Consider the following 16487-nt stretch of genomic DNA (forward strand, 5'->3'; position numbering starts at 1 on the left):
TAGTGTTGAGTTGTTCCATTATTAACTGTCTGTGGACCTGCTCTAGGATTTGTTTGACATTATCTTTACGGTCTATATAGTTCAGCCTAAAGGGAGGCTTATTCAGTCCCAAATTAAAAGTAGGGTTGGGCAATAAAACAATGATAATTATCGTGAGGTTATTTTCCTCTAACAATATAACAAATGTTCAATAAATGCTTGATTTAATTTGTTTGAATAACAAATGAATTAGCACTAGATTTTTCTATTAAGATTTGTTTTGTTCAGATAAAGGGACTGAAAAAAGGATTTTACTTAATTTAACATCTTTAGCATCTTTTGTTGAAAAAGATTTGATCATAATTGTTTTGAATGTTCTACCTCAGATATGTTAAGGGATCCACTGTTTGGCAAGTACATGTTCTCACCATAAAGAATAGCTTAAAACCACAATTAACCATCTGGATCCTTCAACTTTCACTCAGGAGCAAAAATCAGCCTTTAAACATGAAAGAAAAAATGGTTTAACATTTATTGTGATAATTTTTGAAATCGAATGATTTTAATTTTTTTATTGTGGTAACAATTTTGGCCCTATTGCCCAGTCCTAATTAAAAGTAAACTGAAGTTTAGAATATCGTAGATATAACATCTGTGAGTTCTATTTAAGGTGGATTTTCCCTATAACTGCAAGTGTGGGTGTGCATGAATTGATCTCTAAAGCTCTAATGATGAGAGTAAATGACTTTGTCACATTTAATTTGTTTTGAGACAAGCTAGAGGCGTGAAATTCCCCTGTGCCCATCAATTTATTAGAGGCCACGCTGTGAGGAAATGGACGTTTGAGTGTAATGAATATTTGAACATTCTCCATCTTATTTTATTCTTTCTCTCTGTTGCTTTATCTTTCTCTGTCCTGAACTGCCCCATTTTACCAAACATACTGTGTTTTGATTTCCTTCATTTTCATCCCTTCAATTTATTTTTCTTCCTCTGTCTGTCTATCTCTCTCACTCAGGGACTTTCTTCCACGTGGATCAGGCATTGTTACCCGTAGACCTCTCATTTTGCAGCTGGTCAACAACAAAGCAGGTGAGTGTACCAATCCTGTGCTCAGGACTCGCTGATCTGTATATAGCTTCCCTGTCACAGTGCCTCAAGCAATGCCCACTGTCTGCTCTTTGCTACCTTCATCTCTTTAATTTAATATTCTCTCTCTTCCATGCTCTTTTTCTTTTTGTCCTTTTCTCTGTCTCTACCCGCCTCTTCTGTATGTCACTATTACCCCGTGTGTGTAGAGTATGCTGAATTCCTGCACTGCAAAGGGAAGAAGTTTGTGGATTTTGAAGAAGTGCGGTTGGAAATTGAGGCAGAGACTGAGAGGATAACGGGCTCCAACAAAGGCATCTCTCCCATCCCAATTAACCTAAGAGTCTATTCCCCAAACGGTAATATGGTATATGACAATATATACTGTGAGACGATATACATTTGTCAACCATTAGAGATTTTCCCATACTGTTTATATTGTGTCTGTATATTATATCTGTTTATTATCTGTGGTGGTTTAAATTATAATACCATGATTTTATCAAATCAGTATGTTGAAGGATCTTGATCAGTCGGGTAAGTCTAGTTATTGTGTCCATAAAAAAAAATCTCAATTGAATTTTGAGAAAATGTAATGTATCACAGTATACAGGATATATCATAATATTACTTATACCATGATAAAATATTTTATCGTATTGTGCACCCGTAATGCGAAAAGCATGGAGAAATTTTCTGTGTCTTGTAGCTGTTTTTTTTTTTTGACATCTACCCCTCGATGTTTACTAAATTACTTTGAGTCTTTTTAAGATATCAAAAACAAAACATATGGTTGTGGTTTAAAGCAGTGTGGTTTTGGTAAAACACTGAAAGTAACTTTTTTAATGTTTAATGTGTTTTTTTGCTCCATCAATAGCTGTCAAAAACATCTATTCATCTCCTTGTGGGAGCTGTCTCAGGAATTCACTGTCATATTGGACATTTTTAATGTTTATTTCTTTAAGAACATATTAACAACACCGTGTATAGGCTGTATGCTTTGTCAACATGGCGATTGGCCTTTCATTGAGAGTGCTGTTGATTAGTCGTCAAGCATTTATTTGTCTTATGTCTGTCACAACGTTGGTTTCCGTTCAAATGCTGATGTGTTAATGATGTGTCAAATTAAACTAGATACAGTGCTTTGTTAAATTAAAAAAATTAATGGTTAAGGAAGCACATTATGTGAATAAATGATATATTGTTGAGATATGTGTAGGTTGGGTTTGTAATAAGACTACATTCTGAAAAGCCAGATTATTTACTTCAACTCAGCTGATGGGAAAACATTTGCATTTCTCATTTTTTTCTGACTTCTGTCGATGTGACTCAGTGCTGAACCTGACGCTGATCGACCTTCCGGGAATGACTAAGGTTGCTGTCGGAGACCAGCCTGTAGACATCGAGCACCAGATCAGGGACATGCTGTTGCAGTTCATCACCAAGGAGAGCTGTCTCATCCTGGCCGTCACCCCTGCCAACACTGACCTGGCCAACTCTGATGCTCTGAAGATTGCCAAGGAGGTGGACCCTCAGGGTAAGCATGGAGCTTTCTGGTAGTTCAGAGATCAAAGAGTAGGCCTTCCAACACTTTTTTTCTCATGCTGTCTGACGAAACAAAAAAAATTACATTAAACATACATTAAACGTATTCCTTGCCCTCTGCTAGGAAAAGGTCAACGACACTGACATAATTTTTCCATTTCAGTACTTTTCCTCTGTATTATTGTAGTAAGACCTGTAGTACGAAATAAGGTGAGATGTAATGGATCAAATTTGAATTGATGTAGTTACACATTCTTATTTTGTGCAGGTATGCGTACAATTGGTGTTATAACAAAACTGGACCTGATGGATGAAGGGACGGATGCGAAAGACATCCTCGAAAATAAACTGCTGCCACTGCGTAGAGGTGAGGATTATACATACACACGTGCGCACACACACACACACACTCGCAGGCTTTATTCCTGACTTTAGAGTTACTAATTGTGTTGTCGCCTGCAGGCTACATTGGTGTGGTGAACCGAAGCCAGAAAGACATTGATGGGAAGAAGGACATTCGCGCTGCTCTGGCTGCAGAGAGGAAGTTCTTCCTTTCCCACCCCGCCTACAGACACATAGCAGAGCGTATGGGCACACCACATCTACAAAAGACGCTCAACCAGGTCTGCTATCAATTTTTTGTTTCCTCTCTACCATGATGATTGATTCTCATAAAATAACAGTACTACATCGGTCTGTTTCCTAGCAATTGACCAACCACATCAGGGACACCCTGCCTGGTCTGCGCAGTAAGCTGCAGAGTCAGCTCCTCTCCCTGGAGAAGGAGGTGGAGGAGTACAAGAACTTCCGTCCAGATGACCCAACACGCAAGACCAAGGCCTTGTTGCAGTGAGTGCTCCTGGACATTGTCATTCATAATAATGCAGCTTATGATTTAGTATTTACAGTAGATAACTTGTGGGTACTGTAACTTGTGGCAGCCATATTGGATGGCACCTACACAGGGCATCTGTGTATGAGAGCAGATGTTTCTTGGTAAAATACCATAAAACTTTGATTAATAGCCCGGACTTTTATTTACTAAAATCACTGAATGCCTTTATTTGGGACAGGCATTCATATTGGACAGGCCTTTAATTCCTCTTGCACAAAACTGAAATAGGCTACTATTTAACAGAATATTGCTTGTATAAAAATTAACCAATAATATCAAATACACATCATTCATTTGATCTAGCTCCAACAGACGGCTTCTGCGCTTTTATTTTGAAGGCAGCAACGTAACGAAAACAACAGGGTGCAGGATGAGAAAAGTGTGGCAGAAGTTAGCAGACAGAGAGCAATGGACTTCACATGACATGATTCACAACTTGGATTAATTTTTATGAAAAGCTGTTTTGATTCTTTTGATCGGTGGACCCCTACAGACTAAAGGAATATAAATAATCAAGGAACGGATACATTCAGACTTAAGAGCGGACTTAACGAGCGCTTCAAAGGTAATGTGAGTCTGCACTTCTTTTTCCTTTTCATCTCTTGTATCATGCAGATTACACTGGTAAATCTGAGAAGAATTAGACTTTGGGGCTTGTTGATTCTGTTAAATGAACTGAACGATTAAATTGTGGAGAATCTAACTGATCTAACGATGTGTAGCATGTCCATACTGACATGTTGACATATTGATCATACATTAATATTTGTATTAACGATCTGAGCAGCTTCGCAGCAGCTAAAGCAGGTTTTATATATCCAAAGAACTTAAATAAAAACCAGATCAGGCGTTTGATGGGGAACTGCGTTTATTTGGTGTGTGTTCCCACCAGTGTATGGGGTAGGCGGCTATTTGGGACTTGGTTATTAATTGAAGTTTTATGGTATATGCCGTTTTTGATCATAGGGTCATTTATCCGGCACTTTCTCGAACTGTAATTGCAAGGAGAATATCACGCCTGCTTCATGTCTTTTGTGCTTGACCCCTATCAGGATGGTGCAGCAGTTTGGTGTAGACTTTGAGAAGTGCATTGAGGGCTCTGGGGACCAGGTGGACACCAATGAGCTGTCGGGTGGCGCCAAGATCAACCGCATCTTCCATGAACGCTTTCCCTTCGAACTGATCAAGGTTAGTGTGCCACAAAGAGCAGTGATATGTTGAGTATTATTGACATAGTGTTTTGTTGATAGATTTGTCAAAGTATCATTTTGTCTCTTCTCTCCCTGTGCTCCAGATTGTGTTTGACGAGAAGGAGCTAAGGCGAGAAATCAGTCACGCAATCAAGAATGTCCATGGTGTCAGGCAAGTGGAGCTGAGACAACAAAACCAAAAATCTGAGTTCTAAAGTAGCCCCCCGCAGAGCTGAGTAGATACCTGTATTCTGTTTGAAATACCTACATGCTTCGCCTTTCTCCCTTCATCAAAGCTGTTATTCTACTAATTCAAGTTTTTATAATCAAGCCTTGCCATCTGAGACTAAAAGCACCTATTCAGAAAAGTGTTTTGTCTCTGTTGTATGTGAAATATATTTCTTCTTTCCCTCACCGTTTTTCCAATCCCCTTCTCTCCTCACTGCAAAACCACCCACTCCTTTTTTGTTTCTGTCTGCTGAAACATTCAGTTATTATAAGGTTTTGTGTTACATGTATCTTTGTTGTTGTTGATGTTGTCATGTGTCTTCACTGATACTCTTCTGTATGTCATATCTCATTTGTGGTCGTCTGCTGAATTATATTTTCTCCTGGCAGTCTTTGGGAGGAAAGATAAAGCACCAATCATGTGTACACAATCATCTGTCTATATTCATCTGGTTTGTTTTGGCCTACATGTCTGTTAACTGTCCCATCTGTCTGTCGCTGTGCCTCTGTCTCTCTGTGCATCCTCAGAACGGGCCTGTTCACTCCAGACCTGGCGTTTGAGGCCATCGTGAAAAAGCAGATCGTTAAGCTGAAAACACCCTGTCTCAAATGTATCGATCTGGTCATTCAGGAGCTCATCAACACAGTCAGGCAGTGCACCAACAAGGTACTGCAGGTGTCCAGCATCTCCCGACCCAGCTGGGACATAGGGCAGGGAGAACCATGGGTGTGGCAGTGGGCGCGCTGACACAGAACATTCGCCAACAGCTTTCTACAATATGTAGAGAAGTCTCTACTGCTCAGTGCAGTTCTTGCATTTAATACAAAAAAAAAAAGAAACGTTCTGTGCGGTTAGCCTTCAGGCCAGCCCAGCCCTGTTAGCCCTGTGTGCAGGCAGTGCTGTCGTGTTGTGGAGTGTTGTGACGGGTGACGTGTTGTCGTGGATTTGAGATGTTTCGGGGACTCGTTGTGTCTGAGCATCTCTGGTCTCTCCTGGACAAGCTGCAGGTTTCACAGCTCAGTACACATAGCCAGCAAAACAAGAGGTGGTCTTGAGCAGTAATTTGGCTTTGAAGGTGACATGCCCATCTCTACCATTGACCTAGTTTTAGAGGAACTGGCTTGTCAGGGAAGGGGACGTGTAAAACCTGTGGCTTGTCCTTCTCCACTGGTTGATTTGTCTGTCAACAACTAGAAATAACTAACTGAATAAAGACTTCTTTTATTTCTTCTTTTTCTCTTTCCCTGGCTATCCTCTATTTCTTTTTTCTTAATTTCTGCCTATCTCCCTCTCTCTACCACCACAACAAAATGCAATCTAACCCCATGGACCCAATTCAGAACGGGGCTCTTCACCCCTGACCTGGCTTTCGAGGCGATTGTCAAAAAGCAGATCCTCAAACTCAAAGAGCCTAGCCTCAAATGTGTGGACCTTGTGGTGTCCGAGCTCACCGCGCTCGTCATGAAGTGTGCCGTTAAGGTAACCAGGAAAACACTTGCTGGAATGATGGCGTGAAAAGAGAAGGGATTCCTATTCTCTTTTAAATGTTCATCTCTGTCATCCCAGTATCACCCTAGTGAAATCAGCCCCACCCCCCTTGCCACTTCACCGTCTGTGCCCACTGCTTCAAGTGTATATACTGTGCCATCCTTCCTACCTCTGAAAGCCTCCATCGCATTCAGATTGAGAATTTACTTATAAATCACGTCTAAAAATTTAAGCGCAATTTCCACCAGCCAGCTCCCACATGCTGTTTGACCTCAGCATCTGTTTATTGAAGCATTTTTCCTCCCCCACCTCCACATTGCTTCCTCCATCTCTCTCTGCCCAAGACCCAGTCTGGTCTGGCAGTCTGGGCAGAGCAGAGCCCGGCTACGCTCCCTCAGTGATCCACATGTCAGACTGACATTCTGCTATCTGCTGAACCGGTTAGAAAGGGAGTGAAGTCAGGGGGGAGATGATACTGATAGCCCCTGGGCTACTTGGGTGCAGTGGCAGCTGAGTGTTTCCATAGCAACGGTGCTTCACTGCCGTCTTGTGGACAGAGAAAGGCGCTGCACACCATGACATGATCCAAAATACACGCAGTAAACCCAGCCTTCCTTCCCCTCTGTCTCTGAGGTTTACCTCTGCTCACCCACTCTGTCACCCTTCCCTTCTCATTCAGTATTCACTAATACTGTACTATCAAAACTTTACCATCAGCTAGACATGAAATTTGGGATGTATTGACACATCAAATTTGAACATTGCTCTTTTTGTTTAAAATATAAAATGTTTGTCTGTTGATTTAAAAAAAATGTGTGATTAAGGCAGTCCCAAACTTACAGCATTACCATTCGTTATTTATAAAGTCATCACTAGCTGATGGTAGATGCCTTATCACCTTGCAGAACAGTCATTGTGTATTTAAAGTCTTGGTTGTTTGGATATGTGTGGCATTGAAATGTCACTTGACTATCTCTTTCCCTTTTCTTTGTTCTCTATTTATTCTCACTTCTCTCTCCTATTTCTCTCTGATACTTATTGGTAAGTCTTAATATGTTCAGACCCACGTGTAAGTGTGTGTTGTGTTTGTCTCTATTCAGTACTGCAGCTGTGTATTGTGTTGCCTTTCAGCTCAATTCCTACCCCAGGCTGAGAGAGGAGACTGAGAGGATTGTCACCACCTATGTCAGAGAAAGAGAAGGGAAGACCAAGGACCAGGTTTGTTGCTAGGATGTTGATTGAAGGGACCAGTTGCTCTCAAGCACCCCAAGCAAAAGTACTTCTTATACGATTACTAGATGAACCGATGAAATAATCTGTAGAATACTCGATTACTAAAATCATCGTTAGCTGCAGCCCTAGTTTAGATGCTGGTGGAACAAAGTGACATCTTCCAAGTTATTACATAAATGGGGGAAGGGCAATCTGACAAGATGCAACATAAGGTAAAGTTGGCAACTGATCCCTGCACTCCTACCGTTATATCCTAATAATGTGTCATCTGACATTGTGTGTCTAAATCAGCTGATCCTCTTGCCCGCATAAGGACAAAGAAAAACATGCATCAAATATGTTTTGCTTTAGCATTTGTTAAATGGTTAAAGCTCATAAGGCCTTTCTATTGTTTTGGTCAGCATGCTCACTTGCCAGTAGAGCATAGCCAAAATACAGTTAAATGTTTTTCTTCAAGTTTGCAGTGCCTTTCGCCCACTTGCAGTTTGATGCAGATCATAAATCCAGCGCTAATTGTGCATTATAATCTGTAAAACCGATAATTAGATTCACTTTTGTTGAGCTTAGAATCATTGATTTCATTTATTGATAAAACGTATTTGATTTCCTATAGTCTGTATCATCCAAGGTTTTCAGTAGACATTGAAACTTCATAAAGGTTTGGACACTTGAGAAAGCTAAATACAGTATATAAGGCATCAAATGTATTTGAAAAAGACCAGATGGTCATGAAACATTTTTTTTCTAGAGCCCAAGTTAATGTTTAGGACTCACTTTTCCGAGCAATAGTTTGATGAAACGAAACAAGTTGTTTTGGTCAGATTCTTATCTAAAAATGCTAAGTCACCCACAGGTGCGACAAACACATTTTCCAATTTCCTGGTTTATAAATTCAGTGTTGTAATGGTATGATTTATTTGCTTCAGGTTTAAGTTGACAGTGTTAGTGAGTACTTTCACCACCACCTTCTGAAAACCCAAATGATTAGACAAGCAGTTTGACATTAGAGAACACTCAGTGATTTCAAGACATTACAAGACAAAGGTATTAAAATGACCGCTGACTTGTGTAATTTTGAGTAAAATTATTGGTTTTTTTTTTTTGGAGAAGCCTTAGAAACAGCATTAACTCCGTAAAAACTAAAACCAATAAGGTTTATTTTTGGTAGCACCTCTTTCAAGCAGGAAGTGAGGCCGTAAGGTTTATATACTGAAACTTTTGAGTAACATTATATTCTCTGTTCCACCATATCTGCAATTTGCATTGATAAGATCATGGTGACAGTCTGTTAGTATAGCTATATATAAATTCAGCTTTAGATGCCATCTCTGTCATGGTTGTCTGGGTTTTCTTTGTTGAAGTGTGAAATATCAGAAGTGATAGTGAAGAGATTAAACACTCTACTTCAGGCCTTCTGTAAGTGGTGTTTAATTGAGACCTCTCCATTCTAATCATGATTTTCTGCCTCTAATTAAGGTTCTGCTGTTGATTGACATTGAGCTCGCCTACATCAACACCAACCATGAGGACTTCATAGGTTTTGCTAAGTATGTACCCCTCCTCCCCCACCAACTTACAGCTTGTTGGTGACCCTAGTATCAGCGCAGGCATTGTGATCCCGATTAACTACATGTTGCCTGTTGCTCGAGGTGCACTTGTGATTCTGTAGATTTACAAAGTTTAATACTTGTAATCCTGTAACTCTCTGCCATCAATACATGTGGAACCCAGCTACCATTTCAGAAACGTTACAGAATCGCCACCACTTCACGGCTACTGAATCAAAGTGTTGCTTATAATTAGCCACATGTTGTAAGCTCTGGTGCATCAGTGTGATGTAGCATGCCAATTAATGATCGAGGCACCTCAGAGCATTTGTCTCCCTGTGGGGGAGGTGGATGACAGATTGATCAAGGTCGCACAAGTTCCCCCCTCCTCCCCTGCATGCAACAATGCCGCTCCCTCTCTAAAACAAAAGTCAGATAAACAACTTGACAGATAAACTTCCTGTCAACTGCAGGCTGCATGTCACTATAAAGAATCCTTCCTGTAATAATGGACAGAGAAATGTTAATGTTTTACTGCATTCACTTGTTGCTGTGCACTGAAAAGTCATTTGCACACTGCAAAGCGCTCTGTTTTTTTTGTGGTATATCTCTAAGCGGTTTAGAGTTTGTGGCTGAATTCACACAGTCCTTAGTGTAGCAGTCACAGTAGCATGCAGTTGAGTGGAGCTCCCCTCCTCTGTGTGGGTGGTGTCACTGACCAAGTAACAAAGAAAGTCCCCGTGTGAGTGTGTGTCTTAGGGTTTATGTCTAGCCTGTGCATGGAAAGTGGATTGCTGTAATGTGTCACAGGTCAGCTAGGGCTGTTTAATGGTTCTCATGACGTCACTTTCAGTCTTGACTACAGAAGGCTGGATGATGGTAGCCCCCCAGGGTACGGCAACAACAGGTGGGCTGACAGAAAGGATGTAGGGTTGTGAGTACAGTATGTGTGAGAGACAGTTTGACCCTCCATTATGTCCGAATGCCTCCCAAACCCACTTTCATCTTTATGTATGTGCGTAGTTGTATAATAAAAAAAATGATGACAACAAAACCTTGGGATTTGCACATATCTAAAATCAGATAGTTGATTTACATAAAAGCCTATATAAGAATATATTAAATCTATGAAACACAATCCTGGAAAAGAATAGAATATTAGTGGAACAGACATTCACGACAGAATATTAAATGTGTATGTTTTACACGGGTTGTGTTTGGTGTGGTGTCATCAATCATTGATTGTATTTTCTCTCCATCTTTGTGTAATGACAGTGCCCAGCAGAGGAACACAGCTGCAAACAAGAAGAGGGCCATACCCAACCAGGTACGTTTTATCACTCAGCTCTGGCCTTTTCACCAATCCCAGATATAATCTCCCCTGATTGATGCCTCCCATTACCACTCTATTAATCAACCATGTGAAATAAACCTCACTCCAACAATGATTTAGCCCATAGCTATTAATCTATCTCAACATATCTAAGTGGTAACAAGACCTCCCCCCTACATCATTTTAACTACCGACTGTCCCAGCCTTTGAACTGGCTGGTCTTTGTCTACAATGTTGTAAAGCTGGTACCTCTTCTTTCCACTTTTATTCAGACTGATATTTAACAAAGTTTGTTAAATGTCAATGTGTGTTTGTAAGATCCTGAAACACAATTTATAATACTGCTAATTAGCTTTAGAGATTGCAGTTTCAGTGAGGGGAAAGTTGCCTTAGTGAACTTAAAGAAGACCCCGCATCCCTGCTTTTCTGAAATGAGCATTTGTTTCCATGGCTATTAATAATTGCTGTTTGCATGTGACCCAGGCATGTTGTTCAACAGCAAAGCAACACTTAATCACATAATTGTGTTGGTTGTTTTGTGGCCTGCCCATTAACACACAAGCATCTTTTTTATTCAGAATGTGCATGGACCTCGCACCTATCAAGTGAGCAACAAATATGACATGACCAGATTGTGGTATACTTGAAGTAATTCTGATTGCATGTAACTCTTTTGCTCTCTCTCTCTCTCTCTGTCTCTCTCTTACTCTCCTGCCTCTCTTCATGTGTCTTATCTCATGGATTCTTCACTTCTGTTTCCTTCTGTTTTTGTCCCCTTCAAACCTGTCATTCTCGACTGTCTATTACTTGATTCATCTTTTCTACTTCCAACTCTCCACTTGCCACCCTTTTCCCTCTCCCCCTCCTCCTACCTCTCATCTGTCCCTCATCTTTGCTTGCTTGCTTTCTCATTTCTTTTGGCTATGATTTTGCACTGCCTCCCTCCCTTTCATATTACTGCAGGGTGAGATTCTGGTAAGTACCCCACAGATTTAAACCACACCCTGCCAGGGGGCAGCAGGGGTAGGCCATGCAGAACTGAGGCTATCATGCACAGGTCAGCCTATATAGTTAAGGTGGAAAAGATAAACTGATGTGAGATAACAGGATAAACAGGCTCCTGCAAATACAAGAGTTGAGAGCTTTCACCATAATGAGTTGTTCTACCCTCTGCAGCTTGGCGGATTGGGAGAGGTCCACGAGGAGAAGGTAGAGTCTCCAGACCAATCAAACTGATTCAGATTCTAGCATTAGCACGCAGTTATCAGTAATTTGGAATTGTCTTTACAGTAACAGATGGCACGTTTGCTCTCGTAATTCTTGGTGTCAATAGAATAAGACAGTAATTGTCTTTAATTGAACACATCTGGGCTGCTACTAACATTTTACCTTTTCTCCACCAAGTATTTTAAACAAGATATGAATTCTTTTACCACCACAAATGGAATAGGTAAGATTAGAGATAACAGGGAAATCTTCCACCATTGGCTTTGGATGGCGTCAGTTCTCATGTCTTCAGGTTTATACCTCTGCTGCTGCCTCATGCAGGGTGACTCAAAAGTTTGCCTTGTGAGGATTATCCTAAACGTCGCTGGGGCCAAATCGGGGAGGGAGTGGGGAGTGATTAAATCAGCAACACACAGTACAGTAACCTTTTTTTATTCTTTGAAATTTCCTTTACATTCATTTTTAGTGATTTCTTTCTTTTGTTCTTGGAGGTTTTTTTGTAACAAAATTTAGATATGAACATACATAATCCAAGTCTTGAATTGTTATTTCTGTATTCAAAGCTGATCAAAATGACCTGTTATTTAGTGTGGTGACTGGTCCTGGCTTTGGGATGTATTTAATCAAAATTCCTGCTTAACTCATTATTTTCTTAACTTACTGATCTTGACAGTTTTAAATTGGCATGTTTCATTGTCATCATTTACATGTTTTTTTTCTTTGAACCCTTGGTGTTAATCTAAGATGTAATCTTACATATTTAATTAACCCCATGCGTTACTTACATTTACAGAAATTTCTTAATGTCAACTTGGTTATAACATTTCTAACAAATTTTAATACAGGGGATTTAAAGTTATTTCCTCGCAAACGCAAACTACCAGTTTAGCTCATATGTAATTGCCTCCTCTCCCATGTTTATGTTGGCGCTTTGAACTAATGAACCTTTTTTTTCCTCCCATAACTCACTCCTGTCCTCTGCTGGATGGAGAGGGAGTGCATGAGAGAGGGCTAATGATGCAGACTTTGAAATGGACATCTCCACTTACCTTTAGTTTGCACAAGCACACTTTTCACAGATACTGTAGTTCCCCTCATTGTACTGTACTTGAAATGTATGGGAGTCTATGTGAAAAAATGGAGCCACGTAGCTAAGAGGGCTCCTCCAAAATGCAAAATGAAAAAAATTTACTCTCTTTGCTATTTACTCCTCCTTAACTGTTTTAACATTAACCCTCCATGTAAATCCGAGTCAAGTTAACCCCACTAACCCTGCTTTTTTTTTTTTTTAAACTACCAAGGCATAGGCTAGCTTTTACTAACCCACTGACACTAACATACCACCATCGACCTTTGATCTTTGACTTGTGTCAGGGCTAGCATGGTTTGGACACCATCTGGTCCTGATTGTTGGTTTAAGGATTTCTTTTCTATGGAGTGAAAAACAGCAAGGACTACATCCCTTTTCAGTATTTTCAACTAAATCTACTGATGCTTTTGTATACATTTAGCCATATTACACACAGTATGTATTATCACTGTCCTTTAGTCACTCATTTTATTGTGCTTCTGTGTTGTAGTGCATATTTAACTAACGTTAGTCTCACAGACACAGGAATGTTGAATATTAAGATAAAAAGATAAGAGACAACCAAATTTACAGTGATCTAGCAGGCAAGGTAACTTTTATTAGTGTCCGTCACATCCAAAGTATTAATGGTACAACAATGGGGCCCTCATGTCAGCTCATGTACGCCTGATTGATAAAGCTATTTTTCCTCCACCCTCCTGGTACCTCTTTCTCCCTCCCACCCTTTTCATCTCTCCCACATCTTCTCCTCACTGTGTAGGTGATCAGGAAAGGCTGGTTAACCCTCAACATCAGCATCATGAAGGGAGGTTCCAAGGAGTACTGGTTTGTCCTGACTGCTGAATCGCTGTCCTGGTATAAAGATGAGGAGGTGAGAGGAATTTCTGTTCCAGCACTGTATTTACTGGACACACAGGGATGTGGCTAGCTAAGAAAAGATGACACTGCACCACAGGAATGTGTAAAAATGAAGACACTGTATTTGGCACTGTTGGGATAAACTATCCCAAGTGGAGATTTGGTGACCCACAATTGCTGGAGGTGTGTGCGTCCCAGCCCAGCCTAACCAATGTGCAGACTACTGTTCAGCTGTAGCCTGATGAACAGGTAGTCTGAACACTGGGCAGGCGGGGGGGTGAGGAGGACTCTGATGGGAGGAAGGACCCCGAGATCATTGCGGCTACAGGTTGCTACCCTAGGACAGTAGGACAGAGGGCACACAAAGCAAACATTACATTCAAACAATTGCACATAAAAAAAGAGCCACGTACATGGGATAGGCTGATAAATCCAGACCCACACTTCTGAAACGCCACAGTACTTTTTACCTTATTAAACATATATTATTTTAAAAAGAGCTTAATATGAAAAATCTACCTTTTTTTTATAACAACTGATTCAGGCAAATAAATGTAGACACGGCTGGACTGCATTCTCCCTTGGCTAAATAACTACACTAGGTGCACACTCAGCAGACTCCCCTCTACAGTTTATAGACCTTTTCAAAGGTTGTAAAAGGACTTGGAGAGTACCATTCAATACATGACAAATTTATTGAACATTTGTCTACAGTGATCTTAAGTGCATGAAATGCATAAAATACATGAATAGCATTGAAATTGCCTTACTCACCGCTTGATCTTCTTCCCAAGGCCTCGGTCGTATCCATTCTTCCAGCGAAATAAAAAGACACCTTAAAGATACCACTACAAACCACAACTAAAGATGAACTCCAGTCCAGTGGCCTCAGTGTGCCCAAACACCAACTGGAAACGGTGTATTTTCACGTCGGTCGCCTTTTGCGAAACAGCAAAGAGAAAGAATGAGAGAGGGAGGATGGTGGAGGCAAACTGACGTGGCAGGCGGGCTGAAATGTTCCAGCCGGGATCTGACTTTGGAATTTGCAGGAAATCGTACTGGGTTACGGGGGCCGGAGGGTGGTGTGATTGTGTGTGCACAAGTGTGCATGTGTGTAGGCGCTTGTCCACATGAGTCCTCCTGTACTTTTTAGTGTTGTATCTGTACGAGTGCATGTTGATGCACACGTCCAAATACCATGAAATGTGTTTGTTCAATTCGTTCACGCTTATGTATGTATGTTTGTTTGCCTTTGCACGTGCAGTTATATGTGTGTGTGTGTGTGTGTGTGTGTGGTGGGGGCGGGGTATTGTGTGGAACTGTGTGTGATGTAACTGTTGGGCCTGTGCCGCTCTCTGTGTTAGTGCAGCCGTAAATGCTTCCAGATGTCTCTGCTCAACAGTGAAGGCTGGCACCCCATCCCCCAGAACTCCCTCCTCCTCCTCCTCCCTCCTCCTCCTCCTCCTCCTCCTCCTCTCCCTCATCATGCATTTCTCCATCTCACCAGCCTGGTGGTGGTCCACGCAGAGGAAATGCATTCCATCATGTCTGCTCATTGGTGGAGAAGTGTTAGCACTGCTATCCTTTGTTTTCATCTCCATTACCAATATATATACAATTGCTCACAAGATATAACTTCTTTTTGTTGTAGATTTAAAATGCACATTTCTTTTGTCTGTGTCATGCTAGGAGAAAGAAAAGAAATATATGCTGCCCCTGGATAACCTGAAGCTCAGAGATGTGGAGAAAGGCTTTATGTCCACAAAGCACGTCTTCGGAATCTTCAACACCGAACAGAGGTAAGGGTTATGTTGTGAAGACGTGTGAATGCATGTTTATCTTATCTTTGTGTTTCTGTGTGCATGCATGTCCTTGTGTATTGGGTAAGCCTAGACACTCACAAGCACTTGTGTTTGTCTGTACAGGAACGTGTACAAGGACCTCCGCCAAGTGGAACTGGCCTGTGATTCTCAAGAGGATGTAGATAGCTGGAAAGCGTCCTTCCTCAGGGCAGGAGTTTATCCTGAGAAGGACCAGGTATGTGGGTGGATGGGGTTTAATTAGTTAATATTACATTGTTCATTAACGCATGTACCCCCTTATTTCTCTGTTCACGATTTTAGGACAATTGTCGCATTTGCTACTTCTACAGAGAGCACCTACAAACATGTATGTATGTTTTTATTAGTGAAGTTTATACTTTGGTTTACATCTTTGGTGTGTGTGTGTGGTGGTGGTGTTAGACGGAGAATGAAGAGGCTGCCCCTGCAGACACATTCTCTATGGACCCTCAGTTGGAACGGCAGGTGGAAACCATACGCAACCTGGTGGATTCGTACATTGGCATCATCAACAAATCCATCAGAGACCTCATGCCCAAGACCATCATGCATCTCATGATCAACAGTGTGAGTCCAGCAGTCCTCAAAAGCAGACACAAGTCATTAACAGACGGAGTGTCATCAGATATGGCAACAGACCTAAAATGAAAGCAGTCATCTAGTCTATTACCTTAACACACTGTATTTCACTTTTTTATTTACGGAAAAGAAAGCTTTAATTTGTACAGTGCAGTGCACACCCCAGTATGTTTGGTGGGTTAGTTGTATGCTGTGTGCTATGTTAATGCAGGAAATAGCTGGATGTCTACCTCAACTCTGTACATTTGAACATCCAATTCCGCAGACCTCTATGTACGTATGGATGGATGTAATATGACATTAGCAAGGCATGCTGACAGAAATGTTGTCATTATCTGGCAAATGTAGCATCATATATTATTGA

The 16487-nt window shown here is 41.0% G+C and overlaps 1 protein-coding gene and 1 long non-coding RNA gene across 4 annotated transcripts in view; one reads left to right on the plus strand and one right to left on the minus strand.

Moving 5' to 3' along the window:
- The window catches only part of dnm2a (dynamin 2a), a 29056-nt gene that overhangs the window by 7877 nt on the left and 4692 nt on the right, over positions 1–16487 (plus strand). The window contains exons 4-19 of one of the 3 annotated variants that reach the window (XM_046031378.1): positions 2402–2605; positions 2882–2980; positions 3076–3236; positions 3320–3462; positions 4561–4696; positions 4803–4870; positions 5455–5593; positions 7547–7633; positions 9125–9195; positions 10471–10522; positions 11107–11133; positions 11492–11503; positions 13606–13716; positions 15393–15502; positions 15629–15740; positions 15947–16111. In XM_046031378.1, coding sequence (XP_045887334.1) covers positions 2402–2605; positions 2882–2980; positions 3076–3236; positions 3320–3462; positions 4561–4696; positions 4803–4870; positions 5455–5593; positions 7547–7633; positions 9125–9195; positions 10471–10522; positions 11107–11133; positions 11492–11503; positions 13606–13716; positions 15393–15502; positions 15629–15740; positions 15947–16111 — 1697 coding nt within the window. The remainder of the gene's footprint in view (positions 1–2401; positions 2606–2881; positions 2981–3075; positions 3237–3319; positions 3463–4560; positions 4697–4802; positions 4871–5454; positions 5594–7546; positions 7634–9124; positions 9196–10470; positions 10523–11106; positions 11134–11491; positions 11504–13605; positions 13717–15392; positions 15503–15628; positions 15741–15946; positions 16112–16487) is intronic. The other 2 variants (XM_046031389.1, XM_046031398.1) reach the window with 2 other exon arrangements.
- On the minus strand, positions 13412–14695 carry LOC123958193. Its single transcript, XR_006822013.1, has 2 exons — positions 14478–14695; positions 13412–14040 (listed from the first exon to the last, which is right to left on the minus strand). It is a non-coding gene; the product is annotated as an uncharacterized LOC123958193 (long non-coding RNA).

This window comes from Micropterus dolomieu, linkage group LG02 (genome assembly GCF_021292245.1).
Source record: "Micropterus dolomieu isolate WLL.071019.BEF.003 ecotype Adirondacks linkage group LG02, ASM2129224v1, whole genome shotgun sequence".
NCBI classification, from domain to species: Eukaryota; Metazoa; Chordata; class Actinopteri; order Centrarchiformes; family Centrarchidae; genus Micropterus; species Micropterus dolomieu.